This window comes from Pristis pectinata, chromosome 19 (assembly GCF_009764475.1).
Source record: "Pristis pectinata isolate sPriPec2 chromosome 19, sPriPec2.1.pri, whole genome shotgun sequence".
Taxonomy (NCBI): domain Eukaryota; kingdom Metazoa; phylum Chordata; class Chondrichthyes; order Rhinopristiformes; family Pristidae; genus Pristis; species Pristis pectinata.
This window is the reverse complement of record NC_067423.1, coordinates 14,216,008-14,239,155: the sequence shown is the minus strand read 5'-3', so window position 1 is coordinate 14,239,155 and position 23,148 is coordinate 14,216,008. Positions and strand designations below refer to the sequence as shown.

The window sequence follows — 23,148 nt, the reverse complement described above, 5'->3', positions numbered from 1 at the left end:
GAACAGCGACCAATGCTCCATAACCTTTAGCATTGTCATGGACAGGGATAGGAGCAAAGAGGACTGGAAGATATTTAATCGGGGAAAGGCGAATTATGAGGCCATAAGGCGAGGACTTGAGAGTGTAAATTGGGATGACATTTTTGAAGGGAAATGTACTATGGAGATGTGGTTGATGTTCAGGGATCTCTTGCAGGATATTAGGGTTAAATTTGTCCCGGTGAGGCAGAGAAGGAATGGCAGGGTGAAGGAACCATGGGTGACAAGAGAGGTGGAACAACTAGTTAGGAAGAAGGCAGCATACATAAGGTATAAGCAGCAAGGATCAGATAGGGCTCGTGAGGAATATAGAGGAGTAAGGAAGGAACAAGAAGGGGTTGAGGAGAGTGAGAAGGGGACATGAAAAGGCTTTGGTGAATAGGGTTAAGGAGAATCCCAAGGCCTCTTTCTCGTATGTGAAGAGCAGAAGGATGGCTAGAGTAAAGGTAGGTCCGATTAAAGACAATGGTGGGAGGATGTGCCTGGAAGCTGTGGAAGTGGGTGAGGTTCTCAATGAATACTTCAGTATTCACCAAGGAGAGGGGTCTTGATGATGCTGAGGACAGTGTTGGTAAGGGTAATGTTCTAGAGTATGTAGATATCAAGAGAGATGATGTGTTGGAGCTGTTAGAAAATTAGGACAGATAAGTCCCCGGGGCCTGACGGAATATTCCCCAGGCTGCTTTGTGAGGCGAGGGAGGAGATTGCTGAACTGTTGGCTAGTATCTTTGAGTCCTCATTGTCCACGGGGATGGTACCGGAGGATTGAAGGGTGGCAAATGTTGTCCCCTTATTCAAAAAAGGTAGTAGGGATAGTCCAGGGAATTACAGACTAGTGAGCCTTACGTCTGTGGTGGGTAAGCTGTTAGAAAGGATTCTAAGAGAATCTATGAGCATTTAGAGAATCATGGACTGATTAGGGACAGCCAGCATGGCTTTGTGAAGGGAAGATCTTGCCTCACAAGCCTGATAGGATTCTTGGAGGAAGTGACTAGGAAGATTGAGGGTAGCACAGTGGGTGTGATCTACATGGATTTTAGTAAGGCGTTTGACAAGGTTTCGCATGGTAGGCTTCTTCAGAAGGTCAGAGGCCAAGGGATCCAGGGAGGCTTGGCCGTGTGGATTCAGAATTGGCTTGCCTGTAGAAAGCAGAGGGTTGTGGTGGAGGGAGTGCATTCGGATTGGAGGGCTGTGACTAGTGGTGTCCCACAGGGATCGGTTCTGGGACCTCTGCTTTGTGATATTTATTAATGACTTAGGTGAGGGGGTGGAAGGGTGGGTTAGCAAGTTTGCAGATGACACACAGATCGGTGGTGTGGGTAGCGTGGAGGGCTGTTGAAGCTTACAGAGGGATATTGATAGGATGCAGAGCTGGGCTGACAAGTGGCAGATGGAGTTCAATCCGGAGAAGTGAGGTGGTACACTTTGGAAGGACTAACTCCAAGGCAAAGTACAAGGTAAATGGCAGGACTCTGGGCAGTGTGGAGGAGCAGTGGGATCTGGGAGTTCATATCCACAGATCACTGAAAGTTGCCTCTCAGGTGGATGGGGTAGTTGAGAAAGCTTATGGGATGTTAGCTTTCATAAATCGGGGGATTGAGTTTAAGTGCCGTGAAGTAATGATGCAGCTCTACAAAACTCTGGTTAGACCACACTTAGAGTACTGTGTCCAGTTCTGGTCGCCTCATTATAGGAAGGATGTGGAGGCGTTGGAAAGGGTGCAGAGGAGATTTACCAGGATGCTGCCTGGATTGGAGTGTATGGATTATGAGGAGAGACTAAAGGAGCTAGGGCTTCTCTCATTGGAGAGGAGGATGATGAAGGGGAGACATGATGGAGGTATACAAGATATTAAGAAGAAGAGATAGACTGGACAGCCAGTGCCTCTTTCCCAGGGCACCAACGCTTAATACAAGAGGGCATGGCTTTAAGGTAATGGGTGGGAAGTTCAAGGAAGATGTCACAGGGAGGTTTTTCACCCAGAGAGTGGTTGGTGCATGGAATGCGCTGCCTGGGGTGGTGGTGGAGGCTGATACATTGGTCAAGTTCAAGAGATTGTTAGATAGCATATGGGAGAATTTAAGATAGAGGGATATGTGGGAGGAAGGGGTTAGATAGTCTTAGGTGTGGTTTGAAGGTCGGCACAACCTGGTGGGCCGAAGGGCCTGTATTGTGCTGTATTATTCTATGGTTATGGGTTGCAAGATTTTTTTATTGAATTCTAACTTGCTTCAAATGTCATTTACTTTATCCAGGTCAGGAACTGTATGCCTAGATGTAATTAACCAGACATGGACAGCCCTTTATGGTGAGTAGTGAAAATGTTTTTGTTCTTAATGCTTTAAATAAGGGAAGGTCAATAAATCCTTGCCTTGCCAGCATCATCTCCATCCATTGAATGAATAATAAAATGCTATTTAACTGGAAGTCAGCTATAATCCCATATTAAGTGAAGCTGGGCTTCCTGTCTTGACCATAGTGGGATCAAAATGAATGTCTTAAGTATATTTCTACAATGTACTCGTGCTTTTATGTTCACGCCCAGGAAGACAGTCATATGCAGAATCTAACATAACCTTGGAGGCATGAAGGGTAGTAGAAACCAAGTTTTGAAGTCCATGAGTGATGGCATTGAATTTTGCGAAAGCTTAGTGAGTGTACGTGGTTGAGAGAACTGGATGCTTTTTTGCCTGCCTACAAAAAGATAGGTTAAGATTACAATGAAGAGCATGGAATGATGACTGCCATGATCATTGATCAATAATTTTTTAATTTTCATCAATCTTGTTGATTTCCATTGTTAAGAAATAGTACCACAAAGCAATTTCTTGGATCTGTGGTACTACTGCACTTATCCTCTGGCAATGGTAGAATAAAGGTCTGATAAACAACAATGGAAAACAAAATTCAGTTCATGGTACTAGAATAATGGAGTGATTATGCATCCTTCTCTTTACTGACATTTCAGTAAAATAATTGAAGAAATGCGCAGATAAACAAGGGAAAATTAAAAACCAGGGCAAGAAAAATGTACTAATCTGTGTTAATGGCCATTCTGATATTAGTGTGTTTTTACCACTGTTAATTTGTCCATTTATTCTGACATGGGTTCAAGTAGGTTTTTTATCTGCTTGAATAATGAATTCAAATTCATTGTAACTGGTGCTTTCAAAAGACTGATGAATATTATTCAAATTTCTACATCCAGTTCATTATATACCTAAACAACCTTTCAGAGAAGCTAAGTTGCAGTAAGGAATGATCTCACTGAATGCATACAATTGTGCAGTGATCAAATATTAGCAAGTGAGATTTCTTTGCAAAAGTATAATTTTTAAGTTTACCATTCACTGAAAATATATGGCAGTATTGGTCTGTTAAAGTTAATCAGTTGCATGTGTACATTTCATTGGCATTAACTATAAGCAATAATAGCTGCAGGTATTGTGATTTCAATTTTTAGGGCACATTTGAAACATTAACTTGTGGGTTGAGCCCACTGAACAATCAGCAAAAAAATTGGTGCATTCAAGTGAGCTCAAAGTAATTGAAGATGATTTTAGGACTGACTGTTAGCCAACATACAATCTCTTTGCAAACGTGAGAACAGTTTTCAAATCCTGAGAAAAGGTGTTGATGTAAAGTGATTTAGCATTTCCTGACTTCTGGTGCTGTCTTTGTCCCAGTAACTGCATAGGTTTCCTCTGGGTACTCTTTTCTCCCACATCCTCAAAACATGCAGGTTAATAAGTTAATTAACCACTATAAATTGCCCCTAGTGTGTAGGTGAGTGGTGGAATGTAAGGGGAGTTGATGGGAACATGAAGAATGGACTCTGACCTCACGATCTACCTTGTTGCGACCTTGCACCTTATTGTACTGCACTTTCTCTGTAGCTATGACACTTTACTCTTGTGTACTGTTATTGTTTTCACCTGTACTACCTCAATGCACTCTGTACTAACTCAATGTAACTGCACTGTGTAATGAATTGACCTGTATGATCGGTTTGCAAGACAAGCTTTTCACTGTACCTTGGTACAAGTGATAATAAACCAATACCAATAAAAATGTGTGGCTGGTATTTGGCATGGACTTGATGGGCCAAAGGGTCTGTTAGTGTTGTATCCCTCTGATTCTGAATCTATAACCTCTGACTTTAGGATTAATCTATTCCCAACAAGTAGTTTTGAAAACAATTGAAATTCTAACTTGGTATAGTCAGAAGGAATACTTTGGGAAGTTTGGTTCAGTTTTAAAATAGTGATGTTACTTGGTTCATTGCAGCTTTTAATGTATGTAAACTAATTGGCACACCTGTCCTTGAGCAGGGTCTTCAGAATTCCAAGCAGATCTAACTAATAGTATCAATTAACTGGAGCACTTCCATCTCTTGTGTGTCTGACCTGCAAAATGTTTCCCTTTGCACTTGCAGAGTCTCAGGATCCTGAGCATCTTGTTTTCTGGGAAAGCAAGTTATAATACCATGAATGGTACTGGCCCAAATACATTTTAATCAAGCTACTTAAAAAGTCCTTCAAATCTAAAAAAAGGAGTCTGTGTGCAGAGCAGCAAAGTAAATGTGAAAGGGTTTATTTCTGCTAAAACTGGACTGCTTTTAACCATTTTTAAAATACAGTGGTGTAGCTCTTGTTTACTGCAGAACTGGTGCCCATCCCCCTGTGCTCTCGAGTTACTTCAATGTTTAAAAAAAAGGTATAATAAAAGACTTAAATTTTACCAGCAGCTATATTCCTTTCATTGGAACAATAAATTTGTGTTCCTTACAAAAGTTACCCCAAATCTAGAGTTTGACAGCAGATTATTCACTTCCTTTAAATTTGAGCCATTTGATGCTTCTAAGCAGCTATAAATTGCCTTGTGTTTTTACTATTGTGTTGAAAGGCCACTGATCTTAGTTTAAGTGTGATCAGCTCCCAAACGCACACTAGTACTTTGCAATTTTACTGTCATTGGACAATAGTTAATTTCTGTCTATTGGATTCATCAGTCTACTCCCCAAAACCTTTTCAGAGCAATGGGATGAGAGTGTTCACACAATTAGAAGGATACTACAGAGATGATACAGCCTATCATGCCTACCCCAATTTTTGATAAAGCTATCTGATTGGTGCCAGTCTCTGCTTATCCCATAAATCATTTCCCTTCAGTATTTTCCAATTCTATTTTACTGTTATTTTGAATGTATTTCTGCCATCCTTTCAGTCCATTTCATATCACTTGAGGTTTTCATCAAGTTGTGTTCTGTTACATTGTATATGATCATTCTCTTGTCCTTCATTATGCTGATGGGGAACAGGATATTTTGGCTGTGCCGTATCAAGGTCAACAACTTGGGAGGCACTAGCACAGCTAGTAGAGCTGTTCCCTCATAACTCCAGCATCTGGGTTCAATCTTGACCTCTGCTTCCTGTAGGGAGTTTGCATCTTCTCTGTGATTTGTGAGTTTCCTTCGAGTAGTCTGTTTTTCTCCAATATCCCAATGACATTTGGGTTAGTAGGTTAATTGGCCTCTCTTAATTTCCCCTTGTATGCAAGTGGTAGAATTTTGGAGGGAGTTGATGGGAGTGTGGGGAGAATAAAATGGGATTAATGTAAATGGATGCATGATGGTTGGGGTGGACTTGATGAACTGTAGGGCCTGTTCTTGTGCTGTGTGAGTGTATGGATACACTGACCATTGAATAATCCTGAGTCATCAGCAGGTTATGTATTCAAGTCCCATCCAGAACTGGGGACAAAATATAAAGTGATGCTCCAGTGCAATGCATTAAGCTAAGCTTGTTTGTTCTCTTAGATGTAAAATATAGTAACTGTTTGGAAGAACAGGGGAGTTATCCTGCTGTTCCATCCTAATGGATGATAAATCTTGGCCTTGCCGGCAAGACTCTGATTCTGAAAAGTGGATTATATAAAGTGTTTTTGCATTGTTCCTTGCACTGGCTTCAGTGCTTGAAAGTGGGTTGTGTTTCTGAACAGCCAGATCTAGAGGTAGCATTTAATAAGTGATACAGATGAGAATCTTCCTCAGTTGTATCCTACTGTTTGGCTATATAGTTTGACATTTATTGACTTTGATTCCTGTTGTGCAGTAGGTGGACATTTGGTCACAGAGTTAATTTAGGGCACCTTCATCTTAATGTTTTTTTTTTCTCTACCAGTGTACAATAATTTTCACTGCTAGTCACTGAATGGCTAGCAGTGATTTTTGGTTAATGGGGGTTGAGGGGAATCAAGATCATGGGGAACAGGCAGGAAGTGGAATTGAGGACGAGCAAATCGGCTGTGACCTTATTAGTGAAGCCGCCTCAAGATGCTCCAAAACTTGCTCTCAACCCCATTTCTTTTATTCCTATGTATTCATTAACATCTGCCAATAGATTAATTTTGTTCAGCAAGGTTGTGTAATTTATCAGTTTGGTATCAGTAGAAATACATAACTTGCATTAGGTTTAAGTCCAGGTCATGTATGCAAGAGATAAATTAGTAATCATAATGTCATTCTTTCCATTTCAGTAATGTTGTTCCACCACTGATTACTTGATTTGTTTTGGAAGTTTAGGGAAAAATTGTAACTGACTTGGAGTCCAACTTGTGCACAAGTGGTGATCAAGTGAAGGCATGTGCATTTTTTTCAGCTTCACAATGCCATTTGACCTTCAGCAATCAGACACTATCCTTTCAGAGAATCTACTATTATACTTTCATCAAAGTCCCAAATATTTCCCTATAATAGCTTCATAGAAGTCAGAAGTTTAAAGGTTCATTAGACACTTTTTAAATGCTGTAGTGTTTTTCCTGGGTTTGTAAAGCTTCCCTGCATTCCCAAGTAATATTTGCTACAAGGATAAGTTATTAAGAGTTGCCCATTACAATTCTAGATGCATGTTGGTACTTTCAGAAAAGAGCATTGAATCTGAAAACACCTGCAACTTAAAGATTTTATTTTGTAGCATATTCTAACTTTTGTGTATCTTTTTCCATGGTAGATTTATAAAAGCCAGCTCTGGGTTTTACCTGCTTGTGTAAAGCTGCAGTGAAGAAAGTCACTCAAATCAGGAATAGAAATGGGAGCTGACTGCTTCACTACTACCTAAAGACCAACAGAGGGAGACAAGCATTTAGTGAATGGCAGAGAACCATTGTATTTTTTGACTGTGAGCAATACTGTGGGGTAGTGACCCTTTTACAATGCAATTAAAAACAAAGCGTGCTGAAAATACTCAGTCAAAGGCAACTGAAAAAGCAGAGAAATGTGATACCTCTGGGCAGATGCACATATTACCTTCCAGGACCTGAAGGATGCAGATTCTAGATAACGAACATGTTACTTCTTGGCTAATGTCTGGGAGGCCCAAACTTGTTTCGTCTTCTAATTATTGTGATCAAAATGTCAGTCATTTATCCCTGCAAGTTCAGTTGGCTTTCTATTTTCCCCTCCACCAATACCTAAACCCCCAAACACCAAAAGCCAAGCTAAATGTCATTTGATTTGTGCTATTCAGACGAATAGCATCTCCTAGCAACTGTGTTCTCCTAAGCCTTTTCTGGAAAAGCTCCTCCGCATTTCCTCCCTTGCATTCTTTCACCAAAGCGAACAAATCTGCTCAATCCCCATCTGTTCATTCCATTCAGAATCTAAAATTCAGGCCACTTTGTTCAGTAAATGAGCCCAACTTTCCAGTTTGAATTTAAATTGTTAATTAACATTATTGATGCATCCAGAAATGCATTCTTGGGTTTACCTCTATATATACACACATTGGTGTAAGATGAAACAAATTTGTATTTACATGGTGCTTTTCATGTCCTTAATATTCCAAACTGCTTTACAGCTAACATTCAAGATGCAGTGTTATTAACCCCAACAGTAATATAATGGAATTGACCAAGAATAGACTGAAAATACCCTCAGCTGATCTTTTCTGAACAAGGAAATAATCAGTGATATTATTGCCTAGGCAGCTACTGAAGTATAAAATTCAGCCTCAAAATGTTGGGATAATGAGTGGATCAGAGTAGACTTGAGAAAAGCAAATTGAGCTCACTATGTGCTTGGTGTTGAATGGCCTGTTGCTACCTTTGGTCTCTGCACTTTTAAGTAGTGGCCAGTTAAATGAAGTGTCAGAAAATGTCTGACATCCATGAAACTAGACAAATACCTTCTGAGAGGAGAAAATAAGTATCAAAACTTTAATTGGGAAGATAGGAGCTAGATGTGAAAGTGAGCTTAAGGGTTGTTGTGATATTTTCACATTTCCTTATAACTGAGAAGACTGCTCTTTTGGCCCTTCAACTTTGTGCTGGTTCTCAGAATAATCCCATTTAACCCTCTTCTTTCTCTCCCCCCCCCCCCACACGCTTCCCTGTAGTCCATATGCACTCATGTTTATTAACGCATTGATTCTACCACCATCCACCTACACTAGGGGTAATTTGCAGTAGCCAATTAAGTTACCAGCATACCATTCATAACTCTAAGTAGCCTTTGCATGCAGCAAGAGTAGCCAGCATTCTGACATGGATATTTGTACCACAAGTGACAAAATGAAAATATCCAACAAGATAAGTGATATCTTGTGGAGCTATTATTTTTGGATTTGAATGGATATCTATACGTAGGATTCTGAAACCTTGATTGTGACTTGCATCTTAACAAGATAAGATAACATATGTTGGTTATCTGGAATCTGCATCCTTCAGGTCCTGGAAGGTAATGTGCATCTGCCCAGAGGTATCACATTTCTGCTTTTTCAGTTGCCTTTGATCTGCTGAGTATTTTTAGTTTGTTTTTAATTGCACTGTAAAAGGCTCACTATCTTATGTTTAGAAACATAAGATCTACCTACTGGCATTTTGCTTACCATCATGAACTTGCCCCCTCTACCATAGATGCATGGCTTCAGTGTCTACCAGCAAAAAAAAAGTGCATCAAAATTACTCTGAAAGGCCACTTCAACAGCACTTTCCACATCCACAACTACTTTGAAGATTAAAGACAGCCAGCACATAGGAATGGCGTTATCTGCATTTTCACCTCCAAGTTTTTTGGTATTTTGACTTGGAAATGTGTTGACGTGGCTTTATTGCTGAGTTGAAATCCAGAAGCTTCCTATCCAAAATGTTGTAGGAGTACTTTCATTAAAGATTACATCACCTTTTCAGTTAGGGAGGGACACTAAAATGCTGGTCTTGCCAGTAATGCCCATATCTCCTGTATCATTATTGGTAAAGAAAATCCTCTACTTTTGTAGGCACAGTTTGTAAAACTGCTTTCTTCAATAATACAATGCCAGTGTTTCTATAATATTTCTGTTGATAATTAGCCAGCTAGGATAGTGGATCTGATATTGGAGATTGGGATTCTTTCCACTCTATTCCAGATTTCCCTAAACCAATGCGCCATATGGAGTGACCAATGCATCTTGCAAACTTTTTGATCTGACGTTAAAACCCTTCTGCTTGTGTACTGTACAAAGTAAATTTTAACTTGTGTTTATTGAGTTTCCTTGTGTCTGGAGGACTGGAAAAAGACTGATTCTCAATATCTGAATTTTGACCATTCAAGATTGACTTTTCATTGATCTTTCAGGCTCTGATTTCAGTGAGCTGACATTCATGACATTTTTTGGTTTGGGGAGGTGATAAATGTGTATGTGGAACTATCATTTTTTGATTTGGGTGAATATCTGTATGTAGGATTCTGAAACCTTGATTGTTGCGATGTGCATCTTAATTCCTTGGATTAACTGAATGATGTGTTGCTCTGTCTGGAAAATAGGAACCACGGTATGGGTATTAGTTTTAAAAACTGTTGGAAATACCTAGCTGGTAAGGCTGCATCTGTGGGAAGAGAAACAGCTGACATTTCAGGTTGAAGACCCTTTGTCAGAACAGTTCTGACAAAAGTCTTCAATCTTCAATGCTAACTCTGATTCTCTTCTCATAGATGCAGCCTGACCGGAGTATTTACAGCATTTTTGTTTAGATGTTCCGTATTTGCAGTTTCTTTGATTTTTTTTCTCCCTCATGGATATTTGTTTGCATTCAGAATTCTTGGGCAGTGTGATGGGTTCTTTGGACATCTTGCTGACCAAATGTATGTTCCTGGGCTTTGTATTCAGCTCTCTCCCCACCCATGATTTGGCCCAACACAGTTGTTTGCTTGGGGTGGGTGGGGGGGATGGGAGCAGGGGGTCAGTTTTTGATGTGTTAGAATAGTCCTGGCATTGAACAATGGAGTAATCAGGGATTTGTATTTTTCGTACAGATCTCACCAATATATTTGAGTCGTTCCTCCCCCAACTTCTGGCCTACCCAAATCCAATTGACCCTCTAAACGGTGATGCTGCAGCTATGTATCTCCATCGACCAGAAGAGTATAAACAGAAAATAAAAGGTAAGAGTTGCTTTACAATTGTATTTAAAGCGTAAAATGGTTTAAAGTTCGGTTTACATATTTTAAAAAAAACAATGTAGAAGTGAAGATTGGTGGTTCTGGAGAAACCAACAGTTATCGATCACTCCTGAATCAGATGGCAGGGTTAGAGAGGGACTATGACAATGTGCTGTACCAATTTTCTAACCCTCTCCTATATCCCTGTGACTTTTTTCCTTCTGTTCTTTCCAGGGCTGTGCAGGGTGAGTGAGATGGTCAATTATTGCAAAACAGAGTGGTTTTAAAAACAGTAAATTGGCAATTGGTGGGTATAACTGAGTAGCAAGCCCCCATACAGAGAACATATAGTGGAATCATTTACATGTGGCCCTAAGAATCCACGGCCAAGTGAGGTTGTTTGGACCATACTGGCCTGGGACTTTTACTGTAGAGCATGTTTGAGGGGTTCGGCGTCCATGTTTGCAGTGCTGTCTAATGCCAAGTTCTGATGGCATGTCCCACTGGCAACATTAAGCCAGAATTACCTTCAAGTTATCTATGGATTACAATTTTGTGAGCATGGGAATAGAAGGGTAGTTCCAATGAATGCATGGTGCAGGAGGAAGCCCTTCTGAATCACTGGGAATGTCTGGGAACATGGGATGATACAAACTGGATGGGTTACACCTGAACTAGGAAGAGTCCAATATTCTCTCAGGAGAGTTTGCTGGAACCGTTGGGAGAGTTTAAACTAATTTGGAAGGTGACTGGGTCACAAAGTAAGAGTCCATTAAGGTGTGAGGCGCAGGCAGATTAGAAGGAAGACAAAGTCTCCAGCACATGGGAGGAATGCAACCTTGGACTGTATTTTAATATAGGGTCTTAAAAGTAAGGTTGATTAACTGAAGGCAGTGATAAATATGATATTGTTGCTATCACAGAGTCACGGTTGCAGGATGAGCAGGACTGGTAACTCAGTGGTCCAGGATTTAGAATCTTCAGAGGAAAATGTGGGGGTGGGGGAAGGAGGAGGAAAGATTTAAGAGGTAGCATTGCATTTTTAATCAAGGAGTCTATCACTGCAGTAAGGAGGGAGGGTTTCCTGAAGGTTCTTCAAATAAGGCTATGGGTGGAGCTTAGAGATGATGCAGTAATTGCTTTTCCAGAGATGTATTATAGGCCTTCAAACAAGCAGTAGGGGGGTAGACAAGCAGATGTGTAGGTAAATCAAAAAGTATAAAAATAATAGGGTAACAATGTAAGGGATTTAAACTTCACTCAATAATAAGATTGCTTTAGTATGAAAGATTTTAGAGGGGCTGGGATTCCTAAGGGGTATTGAGGACAGCTTTTTGAATTAGTATGTAGATAGTCCCACTAAAGAAGGGGTGATGCTGGATCTAATCTTTGAGAATGTAGCCAGACAATTGGGGGGAGTGTCAGTGGGTGAACACTTTGGAAATAGTGACCATAAGTTTTGTTGTGGAGGAGAACAGCGATAGACTGGAAATTAAGATCCTGAATTGGGGGAACACATTTCAGTAGTCTAAGATGTCACCTGGCAAAAATGGACTGAGAGCAGCAACTTGCAGGTAAGTCTACAGGCAACCATTGGGCATTCAAAAGTTAAACAGTGCAAGCTCAGGACCAATGTGTTCTCCTAATGGTATAGGCCAGGGTCAATAAGTCCAAGGAGCCCCGGATGTTAATGGATGTTGGGGGCTGCATAAAATAAATAAAAGCAGCTTATGGAAGGTTTAGAGAATTGAAAACAGGTAAGGTTATACAGGAGTATATAACATTTGGGGTGGGGGGCATTTTTAAAGAAATGTAATTTGGGAGTAGGAGAGGGGGCACAAAATGGCACTAAAGGGCAAGATTGAGAAAAATCCCAAAATATTTTGGAGTAGGGGATAACCAGGAAAGGAGCCTTATTTGGGACTGAATTGGCAATCTGTTTGCGGAGCCAAAGGACATAGGTGAGGCCTAAATGAATACTGCTCAATAGTATTCACTATGGAGAAGGTTATTGTAGTTGGAGAATTCAGGGAAGGGGATGGTGAAATTCTAGAACAGATCATTGGAAGGGAGGTGGTATTAGATGCCTTAGCAGGATTAAAGGTGGCTAAATCACCAGGGCCTGATGAGCTGTATCCCAGCTGAAATGGGAGACAATGGGAGATTGCTCTGTCCCTGACAAACATTTTCAAATCTTTTCTGGCTACGGAAAAGGTGCCAGATGACTGGAGTATGGGGAATGTTGTATCTTTAGTCAAAAAGGGCAGTAGGATTTTTTTTAATTTTTAGTTACAGCATGGTAACAGGTCCTACTGGCCCAACGAGTCTGTGCTGCCCATTTTAAACCCCCAAATTAACCTACCCGTACGTCTTTTAGAATGTGGGAGGAAACCGGAGCACCTGGCGGAAACCCACGCAGACACGGGAGAACGTACAAACTCCTTACAGACAGCGATGGGAATCGAACTCCAATTGCTGGCGCTGTAATAGATAATTACAGACTATTGAGTTTGACATCAGTGGGAGGGAAATTATTGGAAAAATTGAGTATTAATGTGCAGCTGGAGAGGTGGGGATGGTTAGCATGGCTTTGAGGGAGGAGCTAGTTGACTAATTTGACTGAATTTTTCAAGGAGGTAACTAACTGCATTACCTTTATCAATACATTTAATGTTGTCTACATGGACTTCAGTAACTCCTTTGGAGAAAGTCCCACTTGAGAGACAAGTGGAAAAGACGAGCCCGTAGAGTCCAGGACAATTTGGCAAATTGGATCTGAAGTTGGTTTGGTGATAGAAAGTAAAGGAATGATGGTTGAAGGTGTTTTTGCAAAGCCTTTGGCCAGTGGTGTATCACAGATTGTCTCTGTGACACACAGTAATTCAAAGTTGAGTTTATTGTCATATGCACAAGTACATGAATGCACAGGTGCAATGAAAGACTTACTTGCAGCAGCATCACAGGCATTTAGCATCAGATAAGCAGCATTCACAAGAAAAATGTAAAATAAACAAAGTATACACAATTTTTACAAGAAAATCACAATTAGAACATAAACAAGATCCATTTTAGTGCAAAGTGGTCATAGTATTGGTAAACTGTAGTGCCAGTTGGTTCCAGAACCTAATGGTTGAAGTAGCTCTTGAACCTGGTGGTGTGGGACTTGAGGCTTCTGTACCTCCTACCCAATGGTGGCTGCAAGATGGTATGGCCTGGATGGTGGGGATATTTGGAGGGATGTGCCCGTGATGTATTGGGCAGAGTCCACTACTCCCTGCAGTTTCTTGTGTTTCTGCGCATTTGAATTGCCATACCAGACGGTGATACAAACAGTCAATATTTTCAGCAGTACATTAGTAGAAGTTTTGGTGTTTGGTGACGAGCTGAACCTCTTGAACTACCTCAACCTCCTAAGAAAGTAAAGACACTGGTGTGCTTTCCTTGTGATTGCATCTATGCTTTTTGTGTATATTGACAAACTGAATGTAGGAAGTATGATAGGTTAGCAACTGACATGAAGATTGGTGTTGTGGATAATGGGGGTGAGGCTCCAGTCCTTGGCTACAGAACAAAATTGATCAGTTGGTAAGATTTGCAGAGAAATGGCATATGAGATTTAAATGTGTGGCAATACATTTTGAGAGGACTAAAAGGCTACGATATACACAGCAAATGATAGGACCCTGGGAAGTAGAGGGACTTTGGTGTACGTATCTAAGGATCCCTGAAGGCAGCGGCACGGGTAGATAAGGTGAATGCATATGGGTGTTCGCCTTCAGCAGCTGGGGCATAGCATATAAGAGCAGGGTGGTTATGGCACAACTATAGAAATCATTAGTTAGTCCACAGTGGTTGGTGTGCAGCTCTAGTTGTCACATTATAGGAGGAGATTGTACCAGAAAGGGGTGCAGAGAATATTCACCAAGATGTTGCCCAGGATGGAGCATGAGAAGAGACTGAGGGATAAGATTTGCATGCATCTGGAAAGACTGGTTGATTAGGACTAGTCAGCATGGCTTTGTGCATGGGAGATCACGTCTTACAAACTTTAGTTTAATGACCAAGAAGGTCAGTGAGGGCAGGGTAGTAGATGTGGTCTATATGGACTTTAATAAGGCCTTTGATAAGGTGCCACTGTTAGGCTGCTCTGGAAGGTTAGATCACATGGAATTCAGGGAGAGCTGGCTAATTGGATACACAATTGACTTGATGGTAGAAAGCAGAGGGTGATGGTGGAAGATTGTTTCTTAGACTGGAGGCCCATGGTTAGTGGTGTGCCTCGGGACAATGTTGGGCCCATTGTTGTTTGTCATCAATATCAATGATTTGAATGAGAAGACACAAGACACGGTTGGTAATCTTGCAGATGACGCTAAAATAAGTGGTGTTGTAGACAGTGAAGGTTATTTAAAAAAAATTGCAGTTGGATCTTGATCAGCTGGATAAATAGGGCACGGGGTGGCAAATGGAGCTTAATTTGGATAAGTGTGAGGTGTTGCATTCTGGGAAGTTAAATCAAGGTAGGACTTCCTCAGTAATGGTAGGGCCCTGGGGCATGTTGTAAAACAGAGGGATCGAGGAGTACATGGTTCCCTGAAAGTGGCATCGCAGGTAAGCCAGGGTGATGAAGGGTTTTGGCATGCTGACCTTGATCAGTTGAGTACGGAAGTTGGGAGGTTATGTTGCAGTCGTACAGGATGCTGGTGAGGTCACACTTGGAGTATTGTTCAGTTTTGGTTACCCTGCTATAGGAAAGATGATATTAAACTGGAAAGAGTGCAGAAAAGATTTACAAAGATGTTGCCAGGACTTGAGGGACTGAGTTTTAGGGAGAGGCTGGACAGGCTAGGACTTGGAGCATTGGAGACTGAGAGATCATAGAGGTGTATAAAATCATAAGGGGCATAGATAGGCTGTCTTTTTCCCCAGAGTTGGGGAATGAAGAAATAGAGGGCATAGGTTTAAGCTGAAAGGGGAAAGATTTAATAGTAATTTAGACAACTTTTTTATTTTACAGAGGGTGGTGCATATATGGAATGAGCTGCCAGAGGAAGTGGTTGAGGCAGGTACAATAACAACTTTTAAAAGACAGTTGGACAGGTACATTGATAGGAAAGGTTTAGAAGGATATGGGCCAAATGCAGGCAAATGGGATTAGTTTGGATAGGCATTTGGTAAGCATGGACCAGTTGGGCCAAAGGGCCTGTTTCTGTGCTGTATGACTCTCTTACTCGAAGCTGGATTTGTTTATGCAGAGCAGACAAGACTGAGGGCGATCTGATTGAGATATTCAAAATTGAGGGGCATGGATAGGGTGGATAGTGAGTAACTTTTCCCCTTCGCGGAAGGCATGGGCTTAAGGTAAGGGATTGGAAATTTGGAGAGGATTTGAGGAAGAATTTTTTCACCCAAAGGATAGTTGAAATCTGGAACTCACTGGCAGATGTGCTGGTGGAGGACATGGATACTCTTAACGTTTAGGTATTTAACTGAGCAATTGAAGCATTGTGGCGCATAACACCATGGACTGAATGCTAGGAAGTGGGATTAGTATAGAAAGGTAATTGATCTTAGGGCCCTATCATTTGCAGTGTATATCCTTGCCTTTAAGTCTCCCAAAAATGCATCACCACACAGTCTACAGGATTAAATCTCATCTGCCATGTTTCTGCTGATCTTACCAACTGATCAATTTTGTTCTGCAGCCAAAGACTACCCTCTTTACTATCCACAATGCCAGAGTCTTTTCATCTGCTAACTTATTGATCATACCTCCTACATTGACATCCAGACTGTCAGTGCATACAACAAAGAGCATCGGTCCCAGTGTCATGGTGAGCTTGAAGGGCCTGCTTCCATGCTATATGACACTAATGGCTTATTGCTTGACAATTTGTTAAACCTGTTTTAAGCAGGTTTGTTGATAATCTCCTTCAGGAAATTGACTCAGAACTGATCAGCAAGGCTCTGCACCTTATCACAATTCCCACACAAATATTTTGGTGAAGCCACTGTAACATTTATGAATACATCCCTGCCATTCACAAACCTTAAAACTAAAGTTGACCATATATTAAAAAAAATTAAATGCAGAAAAAGACTTGAGAACAACAGAGCAGTTGGAAATAATTAACTAAAAAATTGTAACATACCCAAACTTGATTCCTTTCCTTGCAGCTGTTCTTCTCCTTAAAATATGTGGAGTTGCTGAATCTACACTGTAATCTGGTGCTGGTTCAGCTGGCTCATTACTCAGTATAGCTGCATTTTTTTAGAGGAAATTTCAGGCTACTTGTCTCTGCAAGGCTACCATCCCCTTTGATCCCTACTCATTTTAGTTTTAATTTTTTGTGTAGTTTTGCTGTTAAGAAGCACATTCACCTGAGTGAGAGGTTGAGGAATCCAATTGGCCCATGGTTTAAGCATACAATTACAGTGCAGAGTTCATGGTTGTGACCTATAAGATAGATCTTTATTAGTCACATGTACATCGAAACACAGTGAAATGCATCTTTAGCGTAGTGTGTTCTGGAGGCAGCCCGCAAGTGTTGCCACGCTTCCAGTGCCAACATAGCATGCCCACAACTTCCTAACTTGTATGTCTTTGGAATGTGGAAGGAAACCAGATCACCCGGAGGAAACCCACGCAGACATGGGGAGAACGTACAAACTTTACAGACAGCGTCCGGAATTGAACCTAGGTCGCTGGTGCTGTAATAGTGTTATGCTAACTACTGGGCCTGCCTTTCGATTGTGATGTTGAACCGAGGGGAAGTGAGAGTATTAGTACTTTCTGACATAGTGGTAGTATCAGTAACTAACAACATCACTTTGCAAGATCAACTGACCGTTTATTTTGTTGCTGCTTGGAGATCTTGCTGTGTTGCATTGCCCTAATATTACACTTGAAATTGAGAGATGTGGTTGATTCTATATACCAGTTACTGATTTTTTTCTCTTTTTTTTCCTTCACCCTAACCCTCAAATAGAATACATCCAGAAATACGCAACAGAGGAGGCACTAAAGGAACAAGAGGAAGGTGCTGGTGAAAGCTCATCAGAGAGTTCCATGTCTGACTTCTCCGAAGATGAGGCCCAGGATATGGAATTGTAGTAGCGTCACCAACCTCTTTCCAAGAGACAGACTATATAATTTCCTAACCATTGAAAAGCAGACTATAATATTCATATTTAAAAACAAAAAAGCAATTTTTTTTTATTACTAAAACCAGGTTTTTATGGATAGCATTGGTATATTATCGCCCTGGATTTTTTTTTTCTCTCCTTGGTCATTGCTCCAACTTGAGGTGCGTCTTACCCCACATTCCAATGGTAGCTATGTGAGGCCCAAATGCATGTTATCACATAACCTTGGTATTCCTAACTCATAAATATTTTGGCCCCAAATGGAAGAGAGCAAGAAAAAGAGAGCGACGGATTGGTGAGAGCAGGATATCAACCAAGCAAGACCAACTGTTTACCCTGTCCATATCTTGACCAGAAAAGCAGCGCTAGAGAGAACAAAGTTTCAGTAAAATCGAAGCACAATGGAAGGTTTACTAGGCAGAAGAAAAACTAATATTATTTGCTCTGCATGTTTTTTTTGTTTCTATTTTTCCTCGTGAATAAAATTGGACGTACAGATTACAACATCCTTTTTATTGTGGCATGATATGGAAGAATACAACTTGTTTAGGACTTTGGTTCGTAAAGCAGATTTAATTATAAAAAAAAACCTAGTGTTTGTGGCTTTAACCTGAAGGGTAGTATTAAGTAATTACTAGGTAGTGGTGAACTTGATTACTCTAATTAGCACGTTGTATTATTATTGGGGGAATACTTGCCGGCACCCTATCTTGCTATATAGATTTTTTTTTAAATGCCTATTGCTATGTGCTGACTTATACCTGTTTGACTTATTTAGGGTTAGTTAGTATGCTCGCTGGTGATTTCAAAATAAAAAAAAATGTATATTTTCATTGTTACAATAGTTGATTTGGAATTGATTGTAATGGTTTTTACCCTGGTATGGAATTTTGTACCAGTAGTTGTAAATACTATATATACTACAAGAGAAGATTTGATATCTTCTCCTTCATATGCCTATATTCATTTCCAGCCACTTCCCCATCCCACCTCCCCACAAACCTTAGTCTCTGTGGTTGGAATATAGGGAAATTGAACTTGCATTTAAATCCAGATAAAATTGCTCTGTACCTGCTACTTCTAAAGGGCACCCCAACTGTAGACTCATTCAGCTCAGGATGAGCCTTTTCACTCAATTTCTCTGGGCCAGGTCTTTGGAAATACCTGTCAACCTCTGGTCTTTCCCCGTAGCCTGTCTATTTTTCTATTTCCATGAAGTAAACACAGTATATATTAACATTTTGAGCTGGTTGATGATCATATTTAGAGATCACATCATTGGGAAGTTGCACCATTGCAACACTTTACACACTAGTCATCTTTTGATTGAGACCAGAAATACTGTGCAGCTGGGATTAGGATCAAAACTGCTCTAATTTATGTGGGACATGAGCCTGAGGTGACATTGAAACTACAAGCGGAGGTGGACTTAATTTGGGTGAAAGGTTTGTATCTTGTCCAGTGCACTTCAATTTTCCAGATCATCAGTTTGACACATACTGTTTGTTTGCTTCCCAAGTGACAATGTATTGGAATCCAGTTTCCAAAGCAAGTCTTTGAGGCTTCATTGTTGAAGGAAAGCTGTTTGTCTCCTTGTCACATTTTTTATATTTTTTTTAAGTCATTTAGAACTCTGTAAAAAGTAGATATGGATACAGTGGTGCAGGAGAATTTAACATTGACAGATGGGGATCTCAGATACTGGCACAATTCTGGAAGTGGCAGAGGGATTGGATACATTACAATTACCAGAGACTAGGTTCAGACTGTTGATGGGTCTTCCATGTTCTAGCTACACAGCATTTGGGTTTTTAGTCTTTTAAATGAAAGTGTATAGTCCTCTGGTTTGCACAGAGCCTGCACTGGGTATTTCTATGATGGGCATATGTCTGGTGCTCTGTCTTTTGGGTATCTCTAGGGTCACAAACAGCTGCATTACTTCATCTCTGAATTGGTTGCTGTGATACATTGGCTAAGTGATTAAACTTGAAATTTTGCATTGCATGTTTGTCTTAACCAAGGAGGACTAAAGATCTTTGGTCACTCTACTGCCTGATTGGCATGTATATCTGGACCATTGTGGTGAAGCTTGCTTTCTGAATGAAAGGCTTTGCCCTCGAGCATAATAATATGGAGAATGAGAAATGTAGAGGATTTGTACAATCTATACACTGCCTCATAACTGTTATTTTTTTGGCTGGGTAAAATAGATAGGGCTCATGACGTGGCAGACTGGATGAGTCTGGTTTCTGCAGAATGTTATTTGGGCATTTCATACTTCAGCCTGTGTGTTCTACGGTGTTCCTTGGCTTTGTTTTAAACATGTCTTGCTTTGTAATGGAATGTATAGCAACCTTAGTGTCTGGAGACTGGTACAACAGCAGCATGTTTTCAAATTTGGATATAGTCCATCTATACCTTCACTGCTGAAGTCTCTGGTGGTTCAGGAGACGATTAACGATACAACTTCAAAAAGGATGTTCACCCATTTTATTCTGCCAACATTCCTCAACTTGTGCAACGAAAATTGCCTTTTGGTTGCTGATTTTGGATTATTGTTAAATGGACAATGGATGCTGCATTTTCCTAGATATGTGTTGAACAATAGTTATTCATGGTATGTAAAGCACTTTTATACTGTGACCAATGCTGTATTGTAGGTTTGATTAGGTGAAAGGTATTGTGCACAGGCACAGTGATCAGTTGAGTGGTATTTTTGTGTATGTGTGAGAAACAGATTTGGGTGGAAAAATAATCTACATGAAACATTAATCTTAACTTCCCCTCTGCAGATGCTGTCTTAAACCACTGAATGTTTCCAACGCCATTTTTATTTTGGAAGTGTCTTTAGGCTGCCCTGGTGTGAAATACTGGAGTTCACATGCCTGTATAATTAGTATCATATTACAAAAAAGTCCATGCAGTTCAAATACAAATAGTTGTAAGAATTCATTAAACATATACTGACATTTTTAAAAAAAATAAATGGCCTTTTAATGTGTTTTGGATAAATTAACTAGAATGGATACATTTGGCAACCACTTTCCTATTGCCTCTTCATCTTTTTAAGATGCTTAAAGCCTGCTTTAACCAAGCTTTTGTTACCTGCCCCAGTCCAATGAACATTTACCTTTGTAGATACTGTTTTAAAACAGGTTATTGTAGCTTGTAGATTTTAGCTTCATTCAGAGAACCCAAAGACAAGGGTTGGTAGGTTAATTGGCCACTGTAAATTGCCCCTAGTGTATCAATGAGTGGTAGAATTTGTTGATAAGCATGTGGGGAGATTAAAATGGAATTAGTGTTTAAAAAAAAATGGGTCCCTGGTTAGTGCAGATTTGATGGGCCACAAGGCTGTTTCTGTGCTTTATGACTCTATAGCTAACCTCATTCAGTGTGATGTGGAGAATGGTGAAAAACTAGAGCATCATAGTGAGGTAGAGATAGACTACTCAGTATTTTAAATTGTTCTAATATATGCTACAACCATATGATTAGCCTTTTTTCATTTTTTCCAAAGTCCTATAGTTTAAAGACTAATGCCACCTTTACAAATTGGTAATGAAATTTAGTTTAGTTAGGCATTTAATTACTAGTTTAAATAGGCACAACATCGTGGGCTGAAGGACCTGTTCCCGTGCTGTATTGTTCTATCAACTGGCCCACTGACTACTGGCCCAGTATTTGTAAACATAAGTGAGTGAATTCTCCCAATAACTTAAGTATATGTCCTCGACATAATGGATGTGGCTTGGAACTGTTGGAAAAGCTACGGGACATTGAGCATTTTTTAAAAAAAACACTTGACACCAGGATGTGACAGTTCTGTAATGTAGCTGCGTGGCAAGTGGTTATTGCTGAATCTGTACATGGACAACATTGGGGAAGCTATGCTTGATTGGATTTGTACGCACTCAGGCTATAGTCAGGAGGCTGGTGGCAAAATATTTGCATTACTTTCAACATGCCATTTGTTGCCTTTCCTGTTTAAACCTTGGTCATTACATAATGAATAAAGTTAGGTCTACCACAAAGAAGTGAAGGGTGATGAATAAGTCTACTAATTACTGCACTGATTGTTTTTCCCCCCCTAATTACTGAAGATTAGGCCAGAGTTAATTCAATGACAGGAATCCAGTCTTAATTTTTGAGGCACAGATCTGTGGTGCTCCATGCATGTTGAAAGGCAAGGGCGTGTTACTTCTGATGGCTTGTAAATTCTGCAGGGGAATACATCATTAAAAAGATTTGATAGCATGAACACACAGTATCTCCTGTGATGAGCTGATGAAGTTTGAGGGGGCACACATATAAAAACTAAAGCCTGCCTGTTTAGGAGAAAAATTGCAGAGCACTTTTCCATAAGTCCTCCAAAGATGGGAGCATTACTTTGAAGGCCAAGCAATAATTTATCAGGTAAGGAATAAGAAACAGAAGCAAGAGTGTGCCTTTCACACCCTTGTGCCTCCTCTGCCATTCAATAAAATTATGGCTGATGCTTTACCACTTTACAGCTCTTGCCTTGTATCCCTTAAAATCTAAAAGTCAATTGATTAATTTGAATATACACAATATCTCCACAACCCTCTTAGAGAATTTAAAATATTCATTCCCTCTGGCCGAAGGATTGAGATGAGAAATTACTGAACACCTCATCCTGAGGAAACATCATCTGCACATCTATCCTGTCAAGCCCTTTAAGAATTTTGTACATTTTGGTGAGATCTTCTGCCATACTTTTAAATGCTTGGATATTTTGTAGTCTGCTTTATTTCTTGTATGACAAAGCCACCTTCCCAAAAATCAACCAAGTGAACATTTGCTATGCTCCTATCACAAATATATCCTTGGGCAGAGTGAGATCTGTAAATTACTTCAGATGCTGCCTCACCAAGACCCTATATAATTGGAGAAAGGTATTTGTACTCTTAATACATTTGCAATTAAGACCAACATACCATTTGCCTTCCTAATTGTACTTGCATGTTAAATTTCAGTAGTTCATGGATGCATTATATTACATCTGTTACATGCTCATCCATGCTCTTAACCTGTCCCACTGCAGCTTCTGCATCCTCCTCACAGATTTTGTATCATTGACAAATTTGGATGTATTGCACAGAATCCTCTGGCACCCTTCTAGTCACCAGCCTCCTAACCCAAAAATGACCCATTCCTACTGTTTTCTATCTGTAAACTAATCTGGAATCCATGCGGTATTTTCCCCATACCTTGTGCTCTTGTGTTCAATAATCTCTAGTGTGGCACTTTATGGATGACCTTTTGAAAGTCCAAAAGCAATTAAACTAGTTTGAGGTATGGATCAACTGTAATTTAATTGAATAGGTATATAGTCCTGGGAGACTGCACCTGGAACCTAAAGGTCTGATCTCAGGATTTTCTTGCATTGTGGAAAAGGTTTGCCTGGCCAATTCCTGGGATGGCCTGCTGCTGTTCATTACTGTGAAGTGGAACATCTTCCCATGATGAATGGCAGACTTATTAATGTCCCTTAATTTCAAGCATGATCAAGCACCTGATAATAT

General features: G+C 40.2%; 1 protein-coding gene across 2 annotated transcripts in view; it reads left to right on the top strand.

Annotated features, from left to right (window-relative positions):
* ube2h (ubiquitin-conjugating enzyme E2H (UBC8 homolog, yeast)) overlaps window positions 1-20,588 on the top strand; it is a 99,155-nt gene extending 78,567 nt beyond the window's left edge. For both annotated transcript variants that reach the window (XM_052033737.1, XM_052033738.1), the window contains exons 5-7: window positions 2,295-2,347; window positions 10,331-10,459; window positions 17,446-20,588. In XM_052033737.1, the coding sequence (XP_051889697.1) occupies window positions 2,295-2,347; window positions 10,331-10,459; window positions 17,446-17,570 (307 nt within the window). In that variant the 3' untranslated portion in view covers window positions 17,571-20,588. The remainder of the gene's footprint in view (window positions 1-2,294; window positions 2,348-10,330; window positions 10,460-17,445) is intronic.
* Window positions 20,589-23,148: the final 2,560 nt, after the last annotated feature.